Raw genomic sequence first — 25,944 nt, 5'->3', positions numbered from 1 at the left:
TTGTTCCTTCCCATCTATTATATATAAATATGACCATCATATCATGAGAACATGCCGCCATAACATTTTATGTCAGAAGCGAAGCTTTTTTCTATAAAAACGAAAAGTTTTTTTATTTTGATGTAAGAGATCAAACAACATCAATATCATGACATTTTTATTTTAAAAAATATCATTTTAGATATACATATATTTAAATAATCTAGAATTACATGCTTATGATTATTTAAAAGAATTAGCATACCTCAAACCTTGACTTTATTGATTAACATAAAAAAAACAACACCATTATACCATAGCAATGACATGATCCAGCTTAAATAATGTTGCAAAAATTACGGCACATTTTCACTAATTCAAAACCAAACCCATTATTCCCAACAGTTAGATCAATTAGAGAGGAATACCTTGATTGGATGATACTTACGTTCTCTGTCTTTCCTTCTCTTAAGGTTTCTGATACAGTTGTTGAGCCTTATAATGCAACCCTTTCTGTGCATCACCTTGTTGAAAATGCAGATGAATGTATGGTCTTTGATAATGAAGCTCTCCACAACATCTGCTTTCGTACCCTCAAACTCACCTCGCCAAGCTATAAGTATTTTGATTTTCATTTATTCTTAGACTTGGATTTTATTTTTATTTCTTTTATGTTTGATTTCATGCTTCTTTGAGGTGCAGTCGTTGATCTAAATCATTTGATCTTTGCTATCATGTCTGGGGTCACATGTTGCCTAAGATTTCCTGGACAGCTTAACTCCGACCTAAGAAATCTTGCTGTCAATCTGATCCCTTTCCTTCGGCTACATTTCTTCATGGTGGGTTTTGCTCCTCTAACCTCACGTGGTTCACAACAATACAGCACCTTGTCCGTCCCAAAGCTCACCTAGCAAATGTGGGATGCCAAGAACATGATGTGTGCAACAGACCCACGCCGCGGTCATTATTTGACAGCCTCGGCAATGTTTAGAGGCAAAATGAGTACCAAGGAAATGGATGAGCAGATGATCAATGTTCAAAACTAGAACTTGTGAAATTGAAGAATGAATTGATAATTGATGTATTTCAATGTACAGACATATATAGCTACAGCAGAGTGCTATTCTAGGAAATAAATTACTGTTATGCTAGAATTAAGGTTGTCCCATATATTATGGGATTGCAATAATTATGTTATATATAATTTCCTAATTTATGGAGATTTTATTCTCTAACACTCCCCCTCAAGTTGAAGAGTGAATGTTTTGAAGTCCCAACTTGCCACTTAAGAATTTTAGTTGATCCCGTCCCAATGCCTTTGTGAATGATTAGTACTTAAAAGTGCATGTTTATCAAGGGTTTATATCATCATTTTGCACTTAAAGTATCAATAACTCCTTAACTAAAGCATGTTTTATAATAACAAGTCTAATATTATAAATTACCCTAATATATGGTAAATGTTCATCTTAAATGCAGGCATATCACATAAATCAAAGGATTGATTGATGAATTCAACTACTGAAATTTTGAAGATAAAGAAGGGTGAAGCTTAGAAAAGAGACGTTGGTGCAGTCCAAACTGGAACATTGTTCGGTAATTGGGTCATATCTCGAGTTCTAGATATCCAAATGATCTGAAAGTTTTACAGAGATTTGATAAGACATAGGCCTACAACTTTCATTTGGACATCAAGATCTAAGAAGGCCGTTTTCAAGTCCAAATTATAGCAACAACGGAGAAGTCCGAATCTGTCCTACAGCCCAACACTGTTCAGTGTTCAGCCCATATCTTGAGTTCTAGAAATCCAAATGACCTCATTTTTTTTTTCATGGAAAGCTAAGAGAGTTTCCTAGAACTTTCATTTGTACATCTGGACCCAGTTCTGATGCTAGCATTTTCGTTTTATTAGACAAGATGATAAAGATTTTCACTAAGTCAAAAGTTGGTCACCCACTCAACAATGAGTCATCAAAAGCAATAATTCCGAATTTTGGCCTATATAAAAGGAGGCATTTGCCATGTATATTTAGGGGCTTGGTTGTTCAGATCAAAGTTCATGCTCTTTATTTTCTCTCTTTATATTTTTGTAATTCTTAAGTTTTGTTTTCATTAATTTCTTGTTTATGCTTTTCATTTCCTTTCCTTTCTTTAGTTAACTTGTATTTTATTTATGTTCTTGTTTTATTTATTTATGTTTTTCTTCTTCATTATGTTTAGTTAAGTTTATTATGTCAAGGTGAAAAGGTTACACTAATGGTGTAAGAACAAGTATGGTGTAAACTCAACATGGACCTTAATGTTTAATATTAACATGTCTTATCTTTTTATCTTACTAATTCTTAATACCTTGCTTGTTAAATGGTTAATCTAAATTTGTGTTGAATAATACTTGGTACAACAAATGCTTGGCACTCTCATAACCCAACCGTATAGTATTACCTACACCTGGGGCTATGAAAGGTACTTGATTTGTTGTTAACATCAGTTAACATCATGAATTCCTGACAATATTTAAAAGTTTGGTGTTATGTAAATAAAATAATTAATATGATCATGTTAATAATTTATAATGAGCTATCAATGACAAATCATCCGAATGGAACCTCCTTCGTGTGTGGTTTCCAAATTGAGTAATAAGAGTTTATATTATACTTGTTTGAAATACCATTGGTGGATCCTCTAACCTTGACATTTATTTTTATCATTGTTTAATCCTTACATTAATCTTCCATCTCAAAGTTCTCACTAATTTCTTCCTCCTCTTCTTTTTATTGTTGTTATTATTTCTACTACTAATATTATTATTATTATTATTATTATTATTATTATTATTATTATTATTATTATTATTATTATTATTTACATTCTTGTTATATTTTATGTATGTTAAGTATGCTCTGTGTTTGATCAAAGGATCCTGATATTGTTGATCTTGCCTTGTTCATTCGCATCAGAAATCTGTTTATATTATATAATATATCTCTTTGATCTTTTCATAAACTCAGTATATAGGCTGGAAACCTGTGACCCGATCTTTTTAGATCATTATCAGGTATAACAACGCCACGTATTGAGTATTATTATTATTATTATTATTATTATTATTATTATTATTATTATTATTATTATTATTACTATTACTGTTATTGTTATTTATTATTGTTGTTATTGTTGTGTTGTTATTTATAATTTATACAATTAACCTCTCTGTGGTTCGACCCCGGTCTTGCCGGGTTATTTATTACTTCGACACTCCTGCACTTGGGAGAAGACATCAATCTTTTGGTCGTGTCAGTGAACATGTCGGCAATTTGTTCATGTGAGCGAACGTGAGAAGTAGAGATGATTCCTGCTTGTAGCTTCTCCCTTACAATGTGGCAGTCTATCTCTATATGTTTAGTACGCTCATGAAACACAGGATTGGCTGCAATGTGCAAAGTAGCTTCATTATCACAATTTAATATTGTGGGTTTATCTCGAATGACTTTTAAATCATCCAAAATGTAGCGTAGCCATGTTATCTCTAGACACGTGGTTGCCATGGCGCGGTATTCTGCCCCTGCCATTGATTTTGTAACATTTGATTGTTTCTTAGATTTCCAAGAAACAAGAGAACCATCAAGAAATACACAATACCCTGTGGTAGACCTTCTCGTTGTAGGGCATCCTGCATGGTCAGAATCACAATAAGCTACTAAGTCAAGGTTGTTATCTGCTGGAAAGAACAAACCTTGACCAGGTATGCCTTTTATAAACCTCAAGACTCGAAGTGCTGCATCTAAGTGTGGTTTTCTAGGTTGTTGCATAAACTGACTCAATATCTAAACAAAATACACAATGTCTGGTCGAGTGACTGTGAGGTAGATTAACCTCTCAACTAATCGTCGATAACGGGTTTGATCTTCAAGTGGAACACCATCAGTAGGAGTAAGTTTCAAATGTTGTTCCGTGGGAAAAGAGTCTGGTCGTCCACCCAATAGGCCTGCATTTTGTAAAATATCTAAGGCATACTTTCGTTGACACATAAAGATCCCTTGTTTTGATCGAGAAAATTCAAGCCCCAAAAAATATCTTAGATCACCAAGGTCTTTGATGCGGAAATGTCGAAGCAAGAATGATTTGAAACTGTTTATTTCATCCAAACTGTTGCCAGTAACATGTCATCAACATATATAAGAACGGCAGTGAGAGAAGTATCATTAACTCTAGTAAAAAGTGAATAATCTGCCTTAGACTATTGGAAACCAGCTGTCTGAATGGCTGGGGAAAACTTAGAAAACCAATTACGAGAGGCTTGTTTCAAACCATATAAAGACTTGTTGAGACGACATATAAGATTATCCCCCTATCGACGAAGACCAGGAGGAGGGTCCATATACACGACTTCAGATAAGTCACCATGAAGGAATGCATTATGGACGTTAAGTTGGTGAATGAACCAACCACGGGCAGAGGACACGGCAAGAAGGCAACGAAGAGTGGTGAGTTTAGCAGTTGGAGAAAAGGTTTCCTGATAGTCAATGCCTTCAATCTAAGTATATCCCTTAGCAACAAGACGAGCTTTGTAACGATCAATCATACCATCAAATTTGTATTTAATCTTGTAAACCCATTTACAACCAATGGGTTTGTGGCCAGAAGGTAACGGCATGAGGGTCCAAGTATTTTGTTGTTCCAAAGCATCAAGTTCATCTTGCAAAGCATCTCGCCAGTGAGGATCTTTGACAGCTTGGGTATAAGAAGTGGGCTCAGTTGTGCCTGAAATGTTAGCTAGGAAAACTCTATAGGAAGGAGAAAACCAAGAAAGGGATAAAAAATGAGATAAGGGGTGATGAGTACCTGAAGGAGATGGCGTCGGATCGGATGAGGAGTGTAGGGAGACAACAGCATTGGAGAGGTGATAATAATGTTGCCAAGATGGAGGATGTTTTTGGCGAGTGGACTGTCAAGTAGAAACAGGTGCAGACGCTAAAGAGGAAGGTGATGAAGGCGTAAGGTCAAATGAGGAGGATCCAAGTGGGTAATGTGTGTCAGATCGGGTATTGGGTTCAAATGAGGGTAATGGATTGGAGTGTGAGCTAATGGGAAATGGATCTGGGTGAGGTGGGTCCAATGGTAAAGGGAGGACTGGATGTGTTAAGGGCAGTGAGTGTTTTTCAGCATAGGAAAAAATGGTTTCATGAAAGGTAACATCCCGACTAACAAGAAAGTGATAAGAATCGAGGTTATATAATTTGTAACCTTTTTGACCTGTAGGGCAACCAAGAAAGATGCAACGACAGGCACGAGAATCAAATTTATGGTGAGGGTGAACTATAGTAGCATAACAAAGGCAACCAAAAACTCGAAGATGCGAGTAAGTTGATGGTTTATTATAGAGTAGTTCAAAAGGGGATTTTTGGTTTAGTAATGGGGTGGGTAATCTATTAATAAGGTAAACTGCGGTCAAAATACACTCCCCCAAAAAAGATAAGGGTAAATTAGATTAGAAGCGCAAAGCACGTGTGACATTGAGAATGTGGTGATGCTTGCGTTAAACAATGCCATTTTGTTGTGGTGTGTACACACATGAACATTGAAACTCAACCCTATTATTAAGAAAAAAATATTTCATAGAAAGAAATTCAGATCCATTATCAGTGCGTATGGTTTTAATGTTAACATTGAATTGAGTGCAAACAAAAATAAAGAAGCATTTGAGTAGGGATTGGGTGTCAGATTTGTTACTCATGAGAAAAAACCAAGTGCACCTAGTAAAATCGTCTACAATAGTGAGAAAATAACGAGCATCGGAATGTGATGAAATCCGGTGTGGTCCCCAGATATCACAATGAAGTAAGGAAAAAGGTGCAGTAGTAGAAATATTACTTAAGGGAAAAGAACTTTGAGTTTGTTTGGCCATTGGGCAAATACAATAGTGATTATCAAAGGAAACAGACATGAAAGGAATAAAGGAAGAAAGCAATTTAAGGCGAGCGACTAAAGGATGCCCAAGTCGTTGATGCCAAAGAGTAGGTGGAGAGGAAACATGGCAGGAAAGTGGCACCTGAGAGATAGATGTCATGTAGTAGAGTCCTCCATCTTGTTTACCCCATCCAATCATCTTCCCCGTAACCAAGTCCTGGATAACACAAAAATCAGGAAAAAGAATTATACAACAACGTAAAGATTTTGTGAGTTTATTAGCAGACATTAAATTGAGACGAAAAGAAGGCATATGAAGAACATTGTCAAGGGTAATGTTTTTATTAAAGAGAATAGTGCCAGTGGAATTGATGGGCACTGATGAACCTGTAGGTAGATTAACACATGACATACGAGAAGTATTAGAGTGAACAAAAAGGGTAGGATCAGATGAAATATGGTTTGTGGCACCACTATCAAGTATCCAAAAGTGAGATAAAATTGAATTAACAGATGGGGAATTTGGCAGACCTGCAGCGTTGGCAAAAACATCTGTATTTTCAGATATGGGTTTAGAGAAGTGTACCTTGCTACTGCTAATTGTTTGCATTGATCTACAGAAAGACCATCCAAAATGTTTTTTAAATTTTGAGTGGATTGATCCACATGAGAACTGGATTGTTCAGTTTGGGCCGCAGTTGTTGTTGGTTTTGCTTGGACCTGATGCGCATAAGAAGATGAAGTGCGCCATTTGTTACAGCTTTCATTGTGTGATGCACTCCTTGTGTTAGCATGCCCAGGTGGGTTGGAACCACCATGATAAAGTTTATGTCCAGAAGGATAGCCATGAAGCTTGTAACAATGATCGATTGTATGATGATCCTGATTGCAATAGGTACAGTGCAATGTGCGTTCATAGGAGGTTGGTGTGCCTCTAAAACTCGTCTGATTTCCAGAACGATGGCGAGAAGATCCGGCTCTTTTCTGTGTTTTCACGACAGCGGTGATGGAAACTCCTTCGATGACAGGTGATCCAATTTCCCGTTGTTTCTCCTCCTAAATAATTAGTGAATATACCTCCCGGACTCTTGGGAGTTCCTTCATAAGTAAGATTTGGCCACGCACAGCGTTGTACGAATCATTTAACCCCATCAAAAACTGCATAATTTGGTCATGTTCTTTAAACTTGTTGTATTCTTTCATTCCATCACAAGAGCAAGATGGTGTTCCCCTGTAGGAGGTTAGTTCATCCCAATAGCCTTTAAGTTTTGTATAATAATTGGATACAGGCATCGAACCTTGGGTGTGGAAGGCAATTGCCTTTTGGATTTGGTAGATCCGTGGAGCATTGCCTTGAGAAAATTGATCTTCAATGTCTTTCTAGATTTCATGTGTTGTGTCTGCATAAACAACCCCTTCTGCCAAATCAGGTTCGACCGCATTGAGTAGCTAAGAAAGCACCATTTTGTCACACCTTTCCTAGAAGGTGAAGTCAGCTGGTTTATTTGCTTGCGAAGGTGTTTCATAAGAGCCATTCATAAAACCAATTTTGTTCTTGGCTGTAAGGGCAATAATCATGGAGCGTTTCCACGTGGGATAATTATCACCATTAAGGCGCTTAGTAACAAGTAAGAGCCTTGGGTGATCTGAAGAGTGTAAAAAAAAAGGATTCTCAATGATGGAGCTTTGAGAAGACTCATCATCATTGCCCATGATGAAAGAAGATACAGAGGAAATCTGTTTCAATCAAAGAGAAAGAATACAAAAATTACAGCGAAAAAAGAAGAGTCACCACAAGGTAAGCTCTGATAAAAGAAGATAAGAAAGAGATTTGTTTCAATCAAAGAGAAAGAAGACAAAAGTTGCAGCGGAAAAAGAAGAGCCACCACAAGGTAAGCTCTGATACCATGTGAAATTAAAGAATGAATTGATAATTGATGTATTTCAATGTACAGATATATATAGCTACAACATAGTGCTATTCTAGGAAATAAATTATTGTTATGCTAGAATTAAGGTTGTCCTATATATTATGGGATTGCAACAATTACATTATATACAATTTTCTAATTTATGGAGATTTTATTCTCTAACAGAACTCATCATACTTTGTTAAATGGATCCCACACAATGTCAAATCAACTATTTATGATGGTCCTCCCACGGGCCTAAAAATGGCATCGACATTCATTAGAAACTCCACGTCAATTCAAGAAATGTTCCGTCGCGTGAGTGAGCAGTTTACTGCCATGTTTAGGAGGAAGGCTTTCTTGCATTGTGATTAGTACTTAAAAGTGCATGTTTATCAAGGTTTTATATCATCATTTTGCACTTGAAGTATCAATAACTCCTTAACTAAAGCATGTTTTATAATAACAAGTTTAATATTATAAGATACCTTAATTTATGGTAAATGCTCATTTTAAATGCAGGACTATCACATAAATAAAAGGATTGATTGATGAGTTTAAGCATTGAAAGTTAAAGGACAAAGAGATGGCCAAACTTAGAAAAGAGATGTCGGTGCAGTCCAAACCGGAACATTGCTCGGTAATTGGATCATATCTGGAGCTCTAGATTTCGGATTTAGGTCCACTTTATATGGATGGAAAGGTAAGACAAAAGCCTACAACTTTTCATGAGGAGCCCAAGATTTGAAAAGGTCGTTTTGAAGTCCAAATTGAAGGAACAACGAAGAAGTCCGAAGCTGTCCTGCAGCCCAAACACTATTTAGTGTTCAGCCCATATCTTGAGTTCTAGAAGTCCAAATGACCTCATCTTTTTTTTGTTGGAAAGCTGAGACAATTTCCTAGAACATTCTTGAGGATTCTGGGCAAATTATGATGTTAGCAATGACGTCTTGATCAGACAAGAAGATAAGGATTGTTATCTAGTCAAGATGTGGCCACCCACTCATCAATTAGTCAACAAATCAATAGTTCCAAAATTTTGGCCTATAAAAGGAGGCGCTTACCATGTATTTGAGGCATCTTGGTTTCCAGATCAAGATCATGCTCTTGCTTTCTCTCTCTTTGTATTGCTTATGCTTTTCTTTCATTAATATCAAGTTTATGCACTTCATTTCCTTTCTTTTACTTAGTTAACGTCTTTCTCATTTATGTTCTTATCTTGTTCATTTATGTTTCTTTCTTTCATTATGTTCAGCTAAGTTAATTATGTCAAGGTGAAAAGGGTACACTAATGGTGTAAGAATAAGTATAATATAAACTTAACATGGACCTTAACGTTGGATACTAACATGTTTTATATTTGTTATCTTGTTCACTTTTAATACTTTGCTTGTTAAATGGTTAATCTAGATTTATGTTGTATAACACTTGGTACAACAAATACTTGGCACTTTCATAGCTCATACTGTATGGTATAACCGACACCTGAGCTGTGAAAGGAACTTGATTTGTTGTTAACATAAGTTATAATCATGAATGCCTGCCAACATTTACAAGTATTAGCTTTATTCGAATAAGATAACTAATGTAATCATGTTAACAATTTATAATCTGAATGGAACCTCCTTTATGTGTGGTTTCCAATTGAGTAATAAGAGTTTATATTATACTTGTTTGAAGTACCATTAGTGGATCCCTCTAACCTTGACATTTGTTTTTATCATTGTTTAATCCTTACGTTAATCTTTCATCTCAAAGTTCTCATTAATTTCTTCATCTTCTGCTTTCATTATTATTATTATTATTATTATTTACATTCTGTTTATATTACATAATATATATATTTGATCTTTTCATAAACTCAGTATATAGGCTGGAAACCTGTGACCCGATCTTTAGATCATTCTCAGGTATAACAACGCCACGTACTGAGTATAATAGTTATTATTATTGTTATTATTGTTGTTGTTATTGTTGTTGTTGTTGTTGTCTTGTTATTTATAATTTATACAATTAACCTCTCTGTGGTTCGACCCCGGTCTTGCCGGGTTATTTATTACTTCGACACTCCTGCACTTGGGAGAAGACATCAAGCTTTTGGTCGTGTCAAGTTTTTTGGCGCCGTTTGCCGGGGAGGTTAAATTCTTGTATAAATTATAATATTTATTTTATTTTCTCCTTTCACTTTTTCATTTTTTTCTAACTGTTGTTTCTTTTGTTTTTTGTTTTCTTTAGTTTCTTTTTCTTCTATTTTCGTTTCTTCCTTTTATTCTCTTCTTACACGTGCATGAGAGTTTGGTCACGTACATTAAGTGGTAGACTTTGTAGGGTATCCTCATCATTTTCAGAAAATATGGCCGAAAGAAGATAATCAATCACTTCATAATGAGAATTAATGAGAATAAACCGTATGAGAACACTTAGAGACCACATGAATCCCATAAGAACAAGTGCACCCTCATGCATAGTTTTCCCTCCTGATGCATCTCATTTTAATTTTAAGCCAGGCATTATTCAACTTTTACCATCTTTTCATGGTTTAGACTTAGAAAATCCATACTTGCATTTAAGGGAATTTGAGGAGGTCTGTAATACCTATAATGACTCAAATTTGTAGCATGAACACCATTCGATTAAAGCTTTTTCCTTTTTCATTAAAAGATAAAGCTAAAACATGGCTACAAAATTTGAGACCAGGATCCATTCGTGCTTGGGATGATATGCAACAACAATTTTTAAAGAAGTTTTTTTCCATCTCACAGAACAAACTCTTTTAAAAGACAAATCATCACTTTCACTCAAAAGCCAGGAGAAACATTTTACCAATGTTGGATAGGTATCGAGATTTGCTTAATACTTGCCCACATCATGGTTTTGAAACATGGAGATTGGTTTCACATTTTTATGAGGGATTTTAACACCTAGAGATAGGCAAATGGTTGAATTGATGTGCAATGGAACTTTTTGAAGATAAAGACCCTAATGAAGCAATGGAGTATCTAGACTTGCTAGCTGAAAATGCTCAAAATTGGGACACCACAGGTACTTATGAGGCACCAAGTAAAACTCAACCTCATACATCTAGTGGAGGTATGCACAACCTTAGGGAAGATCATGACCTCCAAGCCAAGTTTGCATCTTTAGCTAGAAAAGTCGAGGCACTAGAATTAAAAAAGAGTGGTCAATTAAAATCTGTTCAAGACATTGTCTGTCAAATCTGTGAAACAAATGAGCATGCAACCAATGATTGTCCAACTTTGCCTTCTTTCAAGGAATGCCTCCATGAACAAGCCCATGCTTTAAACAGTTTCCAAAGACCCAACCATAACCCATACTCACAAACATATAATCCTGGTTGGAGAAATCACCCAAATTTTAGTTGGAAGAGTGATAGCAACAATGCACAAACTTCACATCCACCGTTTCAAGCACACCATAATTTCCAAAATTCTCATGGATATGCACCTCCTTATGCTCCACCTCCTAGAAGAAATTTTGAGGAAACATTGCATTCATTCATTGAAAAGCAGGAGACAATCAACACTCAACTTGCTCAAAGCATGACAGATTTTAAAGATGCTCTTGCAAAATTAACATCTGCTCTCAGTTTCCAAGAGAAAGGTAAGTTTCCATCTCAACCACAACAAAATCCAAAGGGGCAATACAATGCAAATGCAAGTGGTTCTGGAAGCCAACACATGGATCAAGTCAAATCAGTCATCACTCTTCGTAGTGGTAAGGTTATTGAAAAACCTATTCTTGAACCTTGTGAGAAAGATGATGAGTTTATCTCTGAGGGTAAGGAAGGGGTTGAACCTGAACATTGCAAAGAGAAGGCCGATTCCCCGCCAGCACTTCCATTTCCTCATGCCATGACCAAACAAAGGAAAGTCAATCACAACTCTGAAATCTTTGAAATTTTCAAACAGGTAAGGATCAATATACCTTTGTTGGATGCTATTAAACAGGTTCCTTCCTATGCTAAATTTTTGAAAGATCTGTGCACTGTGAAGAGAAAATTGAATGTGAAAAAGAAAGCATTTTTAGCCGAACAAGTAAGTGCCATTCTTCAGAACAATAATGCTTTGAAATATAAAGACCCTGGTTGTCCTACAATTTCTTGCTTTATTGGAGAACATAAAATTGAAAGAGCCTTACTTGATCTTGGAGCTAGTGTGAATTTACTTCCATATTCAGTTTTTCAGAGTCTCAATCTAGGTGAGTTAAAACCAACCTCTGTAACTCTTTTACTCGCCGATAGATCTGTAAAAGTGCCTAGAGGAATAATTGAAGATGTGTTGGTACAAGTTGATAAATTCATTTATCCTGTGGATTTTGTTGTCTTGGACACGCAACCTGTTGAAGCATGTAATTCAATTCCTGTCATTTTAGGACGTCCATTTCTTGCCACTTCTAATGCATTGATTAATTGTAGGAATGGACTGATGAAGCTATCATTTGGAAACATGACATTGGAGATGAATATTTTCAACATTTACAAGCAACCTGGAGATGATAATGATTTACAGGAAGTTGACTTTATTGAAAAATTAGTTCATGATCAATTTCAAACCACTTCTAGTGAAACTGAGATTGATGAATCTGATGATTTGCAAATGGTCTACTTTCAGGAATCAAAGGCATACAATTGGAGACCACAAATTGAAGAATTGCCACCACGATCAATTGAGCCCATACCTTCAAGTGTTCAACCACCAAAACCTGAATTGAAGCCGTTACCATTTAATCTCAAAATACTCATTTTTGGGAGAAAATGAAACTTTTCCGGTAATAATCTCGTCCAAACTTAATGCGCATCAAGAAGGTAAGTTATTACAGACTTTGAAAATGCACAAAAATGCATTAGGATGGACCATAGCTGACATAAAAGGAATTAGCCCTTTGATTTGTACACACAGGATTTATTTGGAGGAAAATGCTAAACCCTCTAGAGAAATGCAACGAAGGCTTAATCCTAATATGAAAGAAGTAGTGAAAAATGAAGTCATTAAGCTTCTAGATAATGGAATCATTTATCCTATTTCTGACAGCAAATGGGTAAGTCCTACCCAAGTTGTACCCAAAAGTCTGGAGTCACTGTGATAACAAATGAGAAAAATGAGTTAATTCCAACTAGGACTGTTACGGGTTGGCGCATGTGCATTGACTATAGGAAACTTAATTCAATGACTAGAAAAGATCATTTCCCTTTACCTTTCATGGACCAAATCCTAGAAAGAGTTGCAGGTCATGAATTTTATTGTTTCCTAGATGGTTATTCAGGTTACAATCAAATTGAAATTGCATTGGAAGATCAAGAGAAGACTACTTTCACATGTCCATTTGGTACTTTTGCATATCGAAGGATGCCTTTTGGATTATGTAATGCACCAGCCACGTTTCAAAGATGCATGCTTAGCATATTCAGTGATATGGTTGAACGTTTTCTTTGAAATTTTTATGGATGATTTTTCTGTTTTTGGTGATTCATTTGATGATTGTTTGACTAACTTAGAAAAGGTTTTGAGCAGGTGTGAAGAGAAGAATCTTGTACTGAATTGGGAAAAATGTCACTTTATGGTAACAAACGGCATTGTACTTGGTCACATTGTTTCATCGAAAGGAATTGAGGTTGACAAATCTAAAATCGAGTTAATTGCCAACTTACCAACACCAAAATCTGTTAAAGATGTTAGATCATTCTTAGGACATGCTGGTTTTTACAGAAGGTTCATCAAAGATTTTAGTGTAATATCTAAGCCCTTGAGTAACCTTCTAACAAAGGATAATATTTTGAATGGACTGAACATTGTGAGGAAGCCTTTGTTAAACTTAAAAACTTGCTTACTTCTGCTCCTGTCATTCAACCTCCTGATTGGTCATTACCTTTTGAAATAATGTGTGACGCTTAGTGATTATGCCGTGGGTGCTGTCTTGGGACAAAGGAAAGATAAGAAACCTTATGTGATTTACTATGCAAGTAAAACTTTAAATAGTGCTTCAAATGAATTACACTACCACTGAAAAAGAATTACTTGCAGTAGTATTTGCATGTGACAAGTTCAGATCTTATCTTGTTGGCTCACCTGTTGTTGTTTTTAGTGATCATGCAGCATTGAAATATCTTCTCTCTAAGAAAGATTCTAAGGCTAGATTGGTGCGGTGGATTTTGTTACTTCAAGAATTTGATATCACAATCAAAGACAAGAAAGGCACCGAAAATGTTGTCGCGGATCATTTGTCAAGATTGACAACCGATTCGAGATCTGACATTACACCAATCGATGACTACTTTCCTGATGAATCTTTATTTTCTGTCTCTACGATGCCTTTGGTTTGCTAATATTGTTAATTTTTCTTGTTTCAGGACAATTGCCAGCTCATTTGGAGTATCCCAAGACAAAAGAAAGTTCTTGAACGAAGTGAAGAACTTTTATTGGGATGACCCTTATTTATTCAAATATTGTCCTGATCAAATATTTCGAAGATGCATTCCTGACAATGAGGTAAGTAGTGTCATTAAATTTTGTCATTTCTGAGGCATGTGGGGGTCATTTCTCATCAAGAAAGACAACTGCAAAAATATTACAAAGTGGATTTTACTGGCCCACCATGTTCAAAGACTCACATGCATTCTGTAAGATTTGTGAAAAATTGTCAAAAGTTGGGATCTATTTCGAAACGTCACATGATGCCTTTAAACCCTATTCTTGTCATTGAGATCTTTGATTGTTGGGGTATAGATTTCATGGGTCCATTTCCTCCATCATTTGGTTTCTTGTACATATTGGTCGCAGTAGATTATGTTTCAAAATGGATAGAGGCAATTCCAAGTCGAACCAATGATCACAAAATAGTGATAAAGTTTTTTGAAAGAAAACATTTTAAGTCGATTTGGAATCCCTCGAGCCATGATAAGTGACGGTGGAACACACTTTTGCAACAAGCCATTTGAGTCTTTAATGAAGAAATATGGAATCACACATAAAGTTGCCACCCCTTATCACCCTCAGACAAGTGGACAAGTAGAGCTTGCTAATAGGGAGCTCAAACAGATCTTGGAGAAAACAGTGAACCCTAATAGGAAAGACTGGTCTTTTAAGACTTAATGATGCACTTTGGGCTTATCGAACTGCTTATAAAACATCATTAGGTATGTCACCTTATAGACTAGTCTATGGAAAACCTTGTCACTTGCCTGTGGAAATTGAACATAAAGCTTATTGGGCTATTAAAGCTTTCAATTCAAGCCTTGATGATGCTAGTCAGCTGCGAAAATTGCAAATAAATGAGCTTGAGGAAATAAGAAATGATGCATATGACAATTCAAAAATTCATAAAGCAAGAATTAAAGAGTTTCATGACAAGAAAATACTGAGAAAAACATTCAATGTTGGTCAAAAAAGTCTTGCTTTATAATTCTCGACTCCATTTTATTTCCTGGAAAAACTAAGAACAAGATGGAGCGGTCCTTTTATTGTGAAACATGTGTATCCATTATGGGGCCTGTGATATTGAGAATCCAAAGAATGGCAATGTTTTCAAGGTAAATGGGCATCGTTTGAAAGTTTATTTTGATAATTTTTCGGTTGAAAATGACTCTATTGAATTGAGTGATCCTGTATATAAAGATTGATTCTTTTTCTCACATTGTTTTGTGTTTTGTTGTTTTGCTAGTCTCTCTTTCACCCCGGTCAAATGGCGGATAACGGTACTCCGTGACTTAAGTCGGTTTTTTTTCAGTTTCCCAAATAACTGATATCTGTATATGTTTTGTATAATTCTTAGCTCTTTCTTCCTTCTTTGAATCGCTTCTCTAATTCTCTTTTGAAAATGGACACCACTCTTTGAAAAGTTGAAAAGGTATTTTCCCGCTTTGCCTCCAAATGCGATTAATAAAATTTACCGTGCTAGGTGTGCAAGATTGAGGTTGTTAATGAATCATGGAATTCCTGAAGATATCCGTTTGGTTAATTGAAGCAAAGGTTCGATTATCAGGTGAGTCATCCAATTCTTTCATTTCACACATGCCTGGAACAGGTTAAAAGCACTTTTGCAAAGAAACGTCGTGCAAACGACTGAAAGTCTGTCACAGATGTGCCAGATGGACTTGTAATGCAACATGTCGTTCTTTAGGAATGGTATCTGTTAAACCGTGAAGATAAGATACAATTCATTAAGGATGGCCTGAGTAAGGGGTCTTTAGATAATCTTTTGTTGACCCTTGAGACGCATCCTAGTGGAGATGTACATCGTGTAATTCATGATTTATGGCCACAATTCCATAAAGAACATGATCGACTTAGTCTTGGGAATCTGACTAAAAAAAGACCCTGTTTGCCAGTTTTTAAGAAAAACTGGATGGGAAGCCTATCCCCGACCCATAGAGGGCGTTTAAGCCGTTCTTGGACGTAAAACCAAGGGAAGATGTGAGCCACAAATCACAAACTACCTGTACATACATGCTTTTTTCAAAATAAATAATTAATAAAGAGAGAGAGAGTTTGTGAGACTACAGCTGGCCTACATATAGGTGGTATGATTGCATTTTCACTTTTTCATCTATAAATTCTTCTCTTCCTTCCCTTCATTTCTACTCATCCCATATATTCATCAAATATAGAAGTGTGTAGAAATGGCAGGTTCCTCAAGTCATCATATAAGAAATATTTGTGTTTTCGGTGGATCCAGTTCTGGGAAAGAAAAAGAGTTTTTAGAATCAGCAAATCATCTTGGCCGGGTACTAGCTGAGAGAAAGATTCATTTAGTGTATGGGGGAGGTAGCCTTGGGTTAATGGGAGGTGTGTCAATGGCTGCATTTTTAGGAGGCAGTCAAGTTTTGGGGGTTGTCCCCAAAGCTTTAGCAAATGGGGACATCATTGGAAAAAACAATTGGAGAAGAACTACAGGTCCCAACAATGTCTGACCGACTGAATACCATGTTTAACCATGCTGATGCCTTCATTGCCTTACCAGGTGGTCTGGGCACATTGGAAGAGATCTTTCATATTTCATCTTGGGCCCAACTGCACATTCACCATAAACCCATAGGTTTGTTAAATGTTAATGGTTTTTATGATAAGTTGCTGTCTTTCCTTGATCAAGCTGTGGAACAGGAATTTCTAACATCTTCGGCACGACGAATCATAATCTCTGCTGCTACTGCTGAACAATTGATTGACCAACTACAATCTTTCATCCCTGTCATTGATCCCTGCATGAGTCGTCTAGATTGGTCAACTAAGGAAAGCCGTAAAAAAGCTTAGATTAGATTTGAGCCTTCATCTGTGAAACCTTGTGTCTTTTGGTTTTATTAATAGCATATTATTTTTGTTTTGTTACTTCTTATGTTTGTTTAAGTGTGTTTCAGGTTTGTCATTGTTCGCTGTTTCAGGTGATGTCTTTTATACTCTATCTTTCTACCTTCGAACATTGAGGACAATGTCTCGTTTTGGTTGGGGGGAGAGGGTAGTAGTTTAAAAAAAAAAAAAATACTAACTTGCTAACTGTTTTTGCTATTATTAAAACCATTTGACAAAATTGTTATTAGGATGGCAGAGTATGGAATCAATTTTATTGACTCTAGAGACGCATCTTAGTAAGTTTCATTACCAAGGTCTATCATAATACTTCTTGAAATATTCAGGTTTACAAACTCTCACATTGTTATCACTTGATTCTGCTCCTATACTCATTTAACAAGTATTATTAAACCTTCATTTTCACACACACACTTTAACATATGATTGTGGGTTGCACATTGGATTATTACATTAATTATGTTCTTTTGTTGAAGGTAACAACTAAGGGAAAAGGATAGTATATAATTTGCAAAGAAAAAAAAAAAAAGATAGTATTGATGATAATAAAACGTGGATAAGTTTGGTTTCGTAGCCTCCCTAACCTAAGCAATTAAGCCCGAAGGGGTGTTTTAACACCTAATACCCTAAAGTCAACTGACTTGGGAGCTATTGGCCCAAAGCTTGTTACATGGGTTAAGGAGAAAAGCTTAAGGGAATCAAACATTGCACTATCTACGTATCAGTATCTGCAACCCGAGTTGTTAAGCTCGTAGGGGTGTCTCAACACCTAATGCCCTAAGACCAACTGGTCTGGGAGTCATTAGCCTAAAACTCGTTACATGGGTTAAAGATACATTGTGTTTTAAGTTGTATGTGTATATAAATAAAAAGAAAATAAAAAGAAAAAAAAAAGAGAAAAAAAAAAAAAAAAGAAGAAAAAAATCCCAACCCAAGGAAGTTCACCTTAAACATTTGAACATAATATTGTTTTCTTCCAACAAAAGCCCCATCATCTATGTTTTCATTGAGCACACAAAAAGAAGGTTTATTAATATCTTGTTTACGAAGTATGAAGCAGGAATATAAATTTAATGAGAGTTTGTTTATCTGGATAGATTAATGGAAGTTGAATGATGAATGCCTTGCTTTGTGGAACTTGCAAATTGTTTCTCTATTTTAACGCTTTAGATTACTAGGGACTAGTAATAAGCTGGTTGGGGGGTGTGATTAGTACTTAAAAGTGCATGTTTATCAAGGTTTTATATCATCATTTTGCACTTGAAGTATCAATAACTCCTTAACTAAAGCATGTTTTATAATAACAAGTTTAATATTATAAGATACCTTAATTTATGGTAAATGCTCATTTTAAATGCAGGACTATCACATAAATAAAAGGATTGATTGATGAGTTTAAGCATTGAAAGTTAAAGGACAAAGAGATGGCCAAACTTAGAAAAGAGATGTCGGTGCAGTCCAAACCGGAACATTGCTCGGTAATTGGATCATATCTGGAGCTCTAGATTTCGGATTTAGGTCCACTTTATATGGATGGAAAGGTAAGACAAAAGCCTACAACTTTCATGAGGAGCCCAAGATTTGAAAAGGTCGTTTTTGAAGTCCAAATTGAAGGAACAACGAAGAAGTCCGAAGCTGTCCTGCAGCCCAAACACTATTTAGTGTTCAGCCCATATCTTGAGTTCTAGAAGTCCAAATGACCTCATCTTTTTTTTGTTGGAAAGCTGAGACAATTTCCTAGAACATTCTTGAGGATTCTGGGCAAATTATGATGTTAGAAATGACGTCTTGATCAGACAAGAAGATAAGGATTGTTATCTAGTCAAGATGTGGCCACCCACTCATCAATTAGTCAACAAATCAATAGTTCCAAATTTTGGCCTATAAAAGGAGGCGCTTACCATGTATTGAGGCATCTTGGTTTCCAGATCAAGATCATGCTCTTGCTTTCTCTCTTTGTATTGCTTATGCTTTTCTTTCATTAATATCAAGTTTATGCACTTCATTTCCTTTCTTTACTTAGTTAACGTCTTTCTCATTTATGTTCTTATCTTGTTCATTTATGTTTCTTTCTTTCATTATGTTCAGCTAAGTTAATTATGTCAAGGTGAAAAGGGTACACTAATGGTGTAAGAATAAGTATAATATAAACTTAACATGGACCTTAACGTTGGATACTAACATGTTTTATATTTGTTATCTTGTTCACTTTTAATACTTTGCTTGTTAAATGGTTAATCTAGATTTATGTTGTATAACACTTGGTACAACAAATACTTGGCACTTTCATAGCTCATACTGTATGGTATAACCGACACCTGAGCTGTGAAAGGAACTTGATTTGTTGTTAACATAAGTTATAATCATGAATGCCTGCCAACATTTACAAGTATTAGCTTTATTCGAATAAGATAACTAATGTAATCATGTTAACAATTTATAATCTGAATGGAACCTCCTTTATGTGTGGTTTCCAATTGAGTAATAAGAGTTTATATTATACTTGTTTGAAGTACCATTAGTGGATCCTCTAACCTTGACATTTGTTTTTATCATTGTTTAATCCTTACGTTAATCTTTCATCTCAAAGTTCTCATTAATTTCTTCATCTTCTGCTTTCATTATTATTATTATTATTATTATTTACATTCTGTTTATATTACATAATATATATATTTGATCTTTTCATAAACTCAGTATATAGGCTGGAAACCTGTGACCCGATCTTTAGATCATTCTCAGGTATAACAACGCCACGTACTGAGTATAATAGTTATTATTATTGTTATTATTGTTGTTGTTATTGTTGTTGTTGTTGTTGTCTTGTTATTTATAATTTATACAATTAACCTCTCTGTGGTTCGACCCCGGTCTTGCCGGGTTATTTATTACTTCGACACTCCTGCACTTGGGAGAAGACATCAAGCTTTTGGTCGTGTCACATTGGTATACTGGGGAAGGAATGGATGAGATGGAGTTCACAGAGGCAAAGAACAACATGAATGATTTGGTGTCTGAGTATCAGCAGTACCAAGATCCACAACTTACGAGGACTGTGATGATGAAGAGGAGGAACTCCGTGACATGTGATATTGTTCTATGTTACTATGTTGAATTAGAATGCTTGGAGTTGGGTTGTGAACAAGGTAATGGATGTTGAAAGAAATGCAAGCCGACATTCCATAGCAATCTCTGGCAACAGAAGGGATGATTCCAGGCAGAAGTAGGCTTTATTATTGATATTCCACACACACACACACATAATATATGTTTCTTTCTTTCTTGGATTTTGAGAAGGGAACAAGGGTTATCAAATAAGTACTCTTATACGTGTATATAAATTTATTAAAGATGAAAATATAGCATGAATATCTTCTTCTCTTCGACAAGCTATTGCATTCCAATTATTTATTATCATTACTTTCCCCCCAAAATTAACTACAAAATGTCTGTCCCACGAGTGGTTCAAAGCTAAAACCCTATTGCCATTATATATCTAATGAAATAGCATTTGTATTTGCATTCACAACTGTTGCTTATTGAAGGATTTGAATCCTTTAATATTACTTTAAAATTTAAAGTAGTAGACTTGCATGCTACTTCAAATTCAACAGTTGTTGACCATACATCTCTTCAAAAGGTTTCTATTACACTTCCCACACATCTATGAAACTTTCTTCTTCACCATGACGCTTGTTGACCCGATCACAAACAAACTCTTTGAAAACTAAGACTTCATTTGTTGGTGTAATAAAATATCCTCTTCAAGGCTCTCTTTGCAAAGAAAGGCTCTATTATTAAACCATCTCATTTCATGGAAACATCAAAAGGTTGTTGTCTGCAAAGATGCAATGACCATATAGTTCAATGTCTTAATCTTTAATGGTACATAGGATCATGTTCCACATCATAGCTCTTATAATCTTGTTGGATAAAAATGGGTATACTAGATTAAATATCAAATATTTTTTGTTCAATTCCTACTAGAATTATATCATTTATTTTACTAAATCCTTGGAACCGTTTATTTATTTAAAATATATTTATTTTATCCTTTTATCATTTATTTCACTTATGGACTTATTACAATATCTTGGTAACATTACTGATTTTTACTCAGGGTTTACACTAACATTTTTTTATGTAGTTCTTCATTAACCTTTTTTTCTCATTTCCGTTATAACTCCTTAGAAATATTTTTTCATTCTCAAAACATATTTATTTTAAAATTTTCATAATTCTTTCATTTGTAGAAACCCATTATCGGTTTGACTAACATTGTGAATTTTAAATTAACATTCATAATTCTCATTTTAACTTCAACAATACCTTAAAATTTATTTACGAAGATTATCTCTTTCATTACACATCACATTTATTATTATTTTCATCATTTATCTATTTCTTTTTATCTCAAGTTTCCTTAATTTACTCATCAAGGTCTTATTATTTGGGTCTTACGTTTACACAGGGATTTACAATATGCACCAGCCTCGAGTTCTACATTGGCAAACTGTTAAAATGATCCTTAGATATCTTAAAGATACAATTTTATATGGCCTACAGATAACAAGTCAATCTAATCATTCTCATTATGGTTATAATGACGTTGATTAGGTTAGGGATATTGATGATCATCGCAGTATTGGTGTCTATTGTGTGTTTCATGGCAAAAACCCTATCTCTTGGAGCTGCAAGTACCAGCAGACAGTTGCTCATAGCACTTACGAGTCAAAATATAAATTATTGTCCAACAAAGCAACTGAAATTCAATGGCTTCACTCTCTATTGTCCACCATTTCTTTTCCATTGCTTATATGTCAAACTCTCTGGTGTGACAATGAAGCACATATTTGTCTTTCAATCCTGTTTTTCATGCATAAACAAAACATATTAAATTGATTTTCAATATGTTCATGATTAAGTTATCTAAAAAAAAAAAATTTACAGTATCTTTCTTGTCTACACGAGATCAGCTGACAGATCTTCTTACAAAACTATTAGTTGTTGGTCATATTCGTTTGTTATGCAACAACCCTCATGTACAAGAACTGCCCTTCCAGTTGTTGCTGTTGTAGCTAGTCTTTATGCTGCTTGTTTGTGATCTGTGTCCTGTTGTTGGTGTCTCCTACCAATAGAGGAGCCTTGCTTTTTATGGAGCCAATGTGGCGCAGTTTGAGTTGCTTTACTGCAGTTTTTTGTTAGGTTCTGTAATGTTTTGTTTAAAGAAGGTTGTTCCCCTAGCCTTTATATATATATATATAGTATGACTTGTTGGTCTCCAGCCTTGTTTCATTTTGATTTATAAAATTTCTTACATTTGATTAAAAAAAAAATAGTTTTTTTTAGTAATCCTGAAAGATATAACTCAACTAATCAAGTTCTGGATTTACTTTTAGAGATTATCATTTTAAATTTTACCAATCTCAAAACCACTTAAAACTTATATAGTCATTAACTTAAAGAGATATAAAATTTATTAAAACACGCATAAATTCATCCAGATACTGCCCTTTTCAGTTGAGGAGGCTTATTGAAGGAATTGAATCTCCTGAAAATAATGCAGCCGATATTGATAAAGTTGATGCTGCAGATAATATCAAGTCAAATCAAGGCAGACAAATATCAGCACCTCTATCCTCTACCGGTAATGTTGTAGATATGGACACCAAAAGTCAAGTTGTTAATTATATATCAAACAAAAGGAGGTGCGTGATCTGGAGGAACTTTCAAATTATGTAGCTTCTCATGTCTCAAAATGTGTTATCTGAATTGTATTTTATAAATAGGTTGAAGCAGTATATGTAAAGTACAAATGAAAAACACAGTTTTCATTGTTTCTTATGTGTTTATATTGCTGAGTACCACAAAATATCATGCAGACATGTTAATATCACTTTTCTCAATTTAACCACAATAATATGTTGGTTGTGACATTTCAACACGTGATCCACTGGTCTAAAACCTAACCCCGGTTAGGTTTTATTTTGAACCAAATGTTTATATTAAAGAACCTTAAATGACATTTTAATAAAAAATTTAGATGAACTTATTAATTCATAACTTGACCTGACCAACCTGCGATCTAGGTCTTCGTATAACTTTTGAGAAGGTTTGAAAATGTTTGAGTTATAAAATTTAATAACAATGTTCCAATTACTGGACAATGTGTAACTAAAAACTACAAATGTTCAATCCATTATAGAACAACAAAAGCAAGAAAACCGGGGACATGAAAAGGACATCAATTTACAACAAAAAATCCAACAAAACCCAGAACCTCACCTCATACATCCATGGTTGCCCCCACAGCTACTGCAGCCTTCAGAATCAAGTAGGTGCGGGGAACACTCCTCTCGCACCAATGGATTCCTATTGTCAAAGATAGGTCCATTGATATAACATAAACAATTGCCCCAGTATTCCACTAGCAGTACCAAAGAGCATTGCAACAAACATTCTCATAAGACCACCATTCTGAAATACCAAGGTTTCACATTCTTAACATAAGTTGACAGTACAACAATGTCACAGAAGAGCAATTCCTGGAATCTACTTCCCATTCACAACATAGTGAAATGACTGCGTTCAATCTAAACAAATCTGGCAATGGTTCATACAGTATCTAGAGATAAAAATGCTAACTTGAGAAAATCTTAACTCGAGAAAACTCCACAGTCGTAGATCTGGCTATCATTCATAGTTCTTACTTTTGACTCTTTAAAAATGATCAACAGAAAAGAAGTATTTGGATGTCAATTTTTCATCTTGTATATAAATGTAGTCTAGCACCAACAGCCAGAAAGATCACAATTACGGAATGACTACAGTAGCACGTAGCTGAGGAATTTGATAGCTTGCTCTGTTACGCTATAAAGCAATGACAATCCAGTGGTCTGCGTGGATCTTTCGTCACAATTTGAAAGTTAGGAATCAAATGTGGGAAATTATATGAATCAGCGAGTTGAAAAAAATATATATGAAAGTTGACCGCAGAATAAATCAAGTTTTTGATCCCTAAACATGCAGGATAAACCAAAGAGAAACAGGGTAATTAATACAATAAAGGCTACATTAAGCAAGTGAAACCTTCTCAAAATGAATTAATCTACACGCCATTTCTTCAATTCAAAGTTAAATTTCAGTGCTCCCATGATTAGACAAGATGCAAAAACTACATTTGGACAATTAACCATCAGTTACAACAACAAAACAAAACCTGCTAAAACAAGTACCAAGAAGAAGAAAATAAAAGAACAGGAATTTACAATACAAGCCTCCGGCAGATCTAAGCTCCAGTACCTAAAGCTTGACATCTTGGACGGCTTTATCTACAACTACTTTGACTTTCTTGTATTCAAAATCCCCAGGGTGGGCAGAACACTCTTCTGGCACAACTGGGCGCCTATTTCCAAATATGGTCCAAAGATATAACACCATGAATGCTCCCAGTGCTCCACAAGCAGTTCCAAAAATCATTGCAGCAAGGATTTTTAAAATACAATCACTCTTCTTTTGAACTACCACTGGTTTCGCACGTTTAGCAAAAGCCCGAGGGTCCAGTGGCTCAGAGTGCATCCAATGGGGGACATGCCTTAGCTTTAAGCTCCATGAATAGAGGAAGCAAGTCTGAGACGAATTTCCATTTGATGAGCTCAAGCCTATCAAAACCCTCTCATCATTGAGCATTTTTGATAAGTCAATTGGGTAAGAGAGCAGTGGATCAATTGGCTTTGTATCACCAGATTGACTCAATCTAACCTCTAATATTTTCGAGCCCGCTTCATAATCAATCCAAGAATGCAATTTTTTTCCACTATTCAAAACCATATTATTGGACGAAACATTTCTCACTTTAACTGACACAAAACCACCCACGTCAATTCCCACATGGTTATCATTCAAATCACCAAATTTAGCATCCCTCGTCGTGTCAAATTCAACAGCAACAAATTTAGGACTACTTTTCTCTGATCCTAAATATAGCCCAAATGGGCTGTTATCAAACATCCTCGCATAAAAACCACTAGGAACAAAAAAAAGAGCCAAACCATCTCCATCATCAGGTGACATCAAGAATGAGAAACTAGTGGAAAAGGAAACCATATTTCCAGAAATACCTTCAACAAGCTTGATGGGTTGCTTGTACATGACTCGTCCAGCACTTGAACTCACTGCGCGAGTGAGTTGAAGAGAACCGTTACCAACAACCTTCGCATCACCATAAAGAGCAATGTTGGACTGAAAGTTTGGATTTTTATCAAAAGTTTCAAAGGAAAAGGAGTAACTTGAGCCAGCATTTAGCATTTTCAAGTGAGAAATCATGAAAGTAAGCACCGTTAAGCAGGTGGGAATGTTGAACTTGGCCATGGCTGAACTGGGTTTCTTCAGCTGAATCTGGGTTTGCTTGGCGTAGTGAGATTTCTAGGGTTTGTGAGGTGAACCCATTTACAAGTAGGTGACTTTACTTTTATCGGGGCTTGTAGACTGTAGAAACCGAAGAATGAAAGCAAAGAATATTGGGGAGGCTAGCTCGGAGGTTGTGAAAATTAAATACGTTTACTCCCTTCTGAAACTCTCTGACCCACTTTCTCTGGGTTGCTGCTGCGTGAGGGAATAGCTTATTTTGCAACCATACCCCTATGTCTTTTTTATTTTGCAAATAGGTTATTGGGATTTTTCACGTCGCTTGACCAATCAAACGTGAAGAATGAAAAGAATCATTGATTGCATTGAAAAAAAGAAAAGAATCATTGATTGCATACAGGCAAAAGATGAAATAACGCGAAATATAAAAGAGAGGGCATTAATAAAAAATATTTTTGGGA

General features: G+C 35.4%; 1 protein-coding gene and 1 pseudogene across 1 annotated transcript; one reads left to right on the top strand and one right to left on the bottom strand.

Annotated features, from left to right (window-relative positions):
* Nucleotides 1–323: 323 nt before the first annotated feature.
* LOC118037482 (tubulin beta-1 chain-like) lies at nucleotides 324–20,206 on the top strand (annotated as a pseudogene).
* Nucleotides 20,207–24,170: 3,964 nt separating this feature from the next.
* Nucleotides 24,171–25,733, bottom strand: LOC118037546 (bark agglutinin I polypeptide B). Its single transcript, XM_035043540.1, has one exon. The coding sequence runs from the start codon at nucleotides 25,484–25,486 to the stop codon at nucleotides 24,419–24,421; it is 1,068 nt and encodes a 355-aa protein (XP_034899431.1). The 5' UTR covers nucleotides 25,487–25,733; the 3' UTR covers nucleotides 24,171–24,418.
* Nucleotides 25,734–25,944: the final 211 nt, after the last annotated feature.

This window comes from Populus alba, chromosome 16 (assembly GCF_005239225.2).
Source record: "Populus alba chromosome 16, ASM523922v2, whole genome shotgun sequence".
Lineage (NCBI taxonomy): Eukaryota > Viridiplantae > Streptophyta > Magnoliopsida > Malpighiales > Salicaceae > Populus > Populus alba.
This window is presented reverse-complemented; position numbering and strand designations above follow the sequence as displayed.

Coding starts and splice junctions, on each gene's coding strand:
- LOC118037546 (XM_035043540.1), bottom strand. CDS start 25,486: ATGGCCAAGTTCAACATTCCCACCTGCTTAACGGTGCTTACTTTCATG.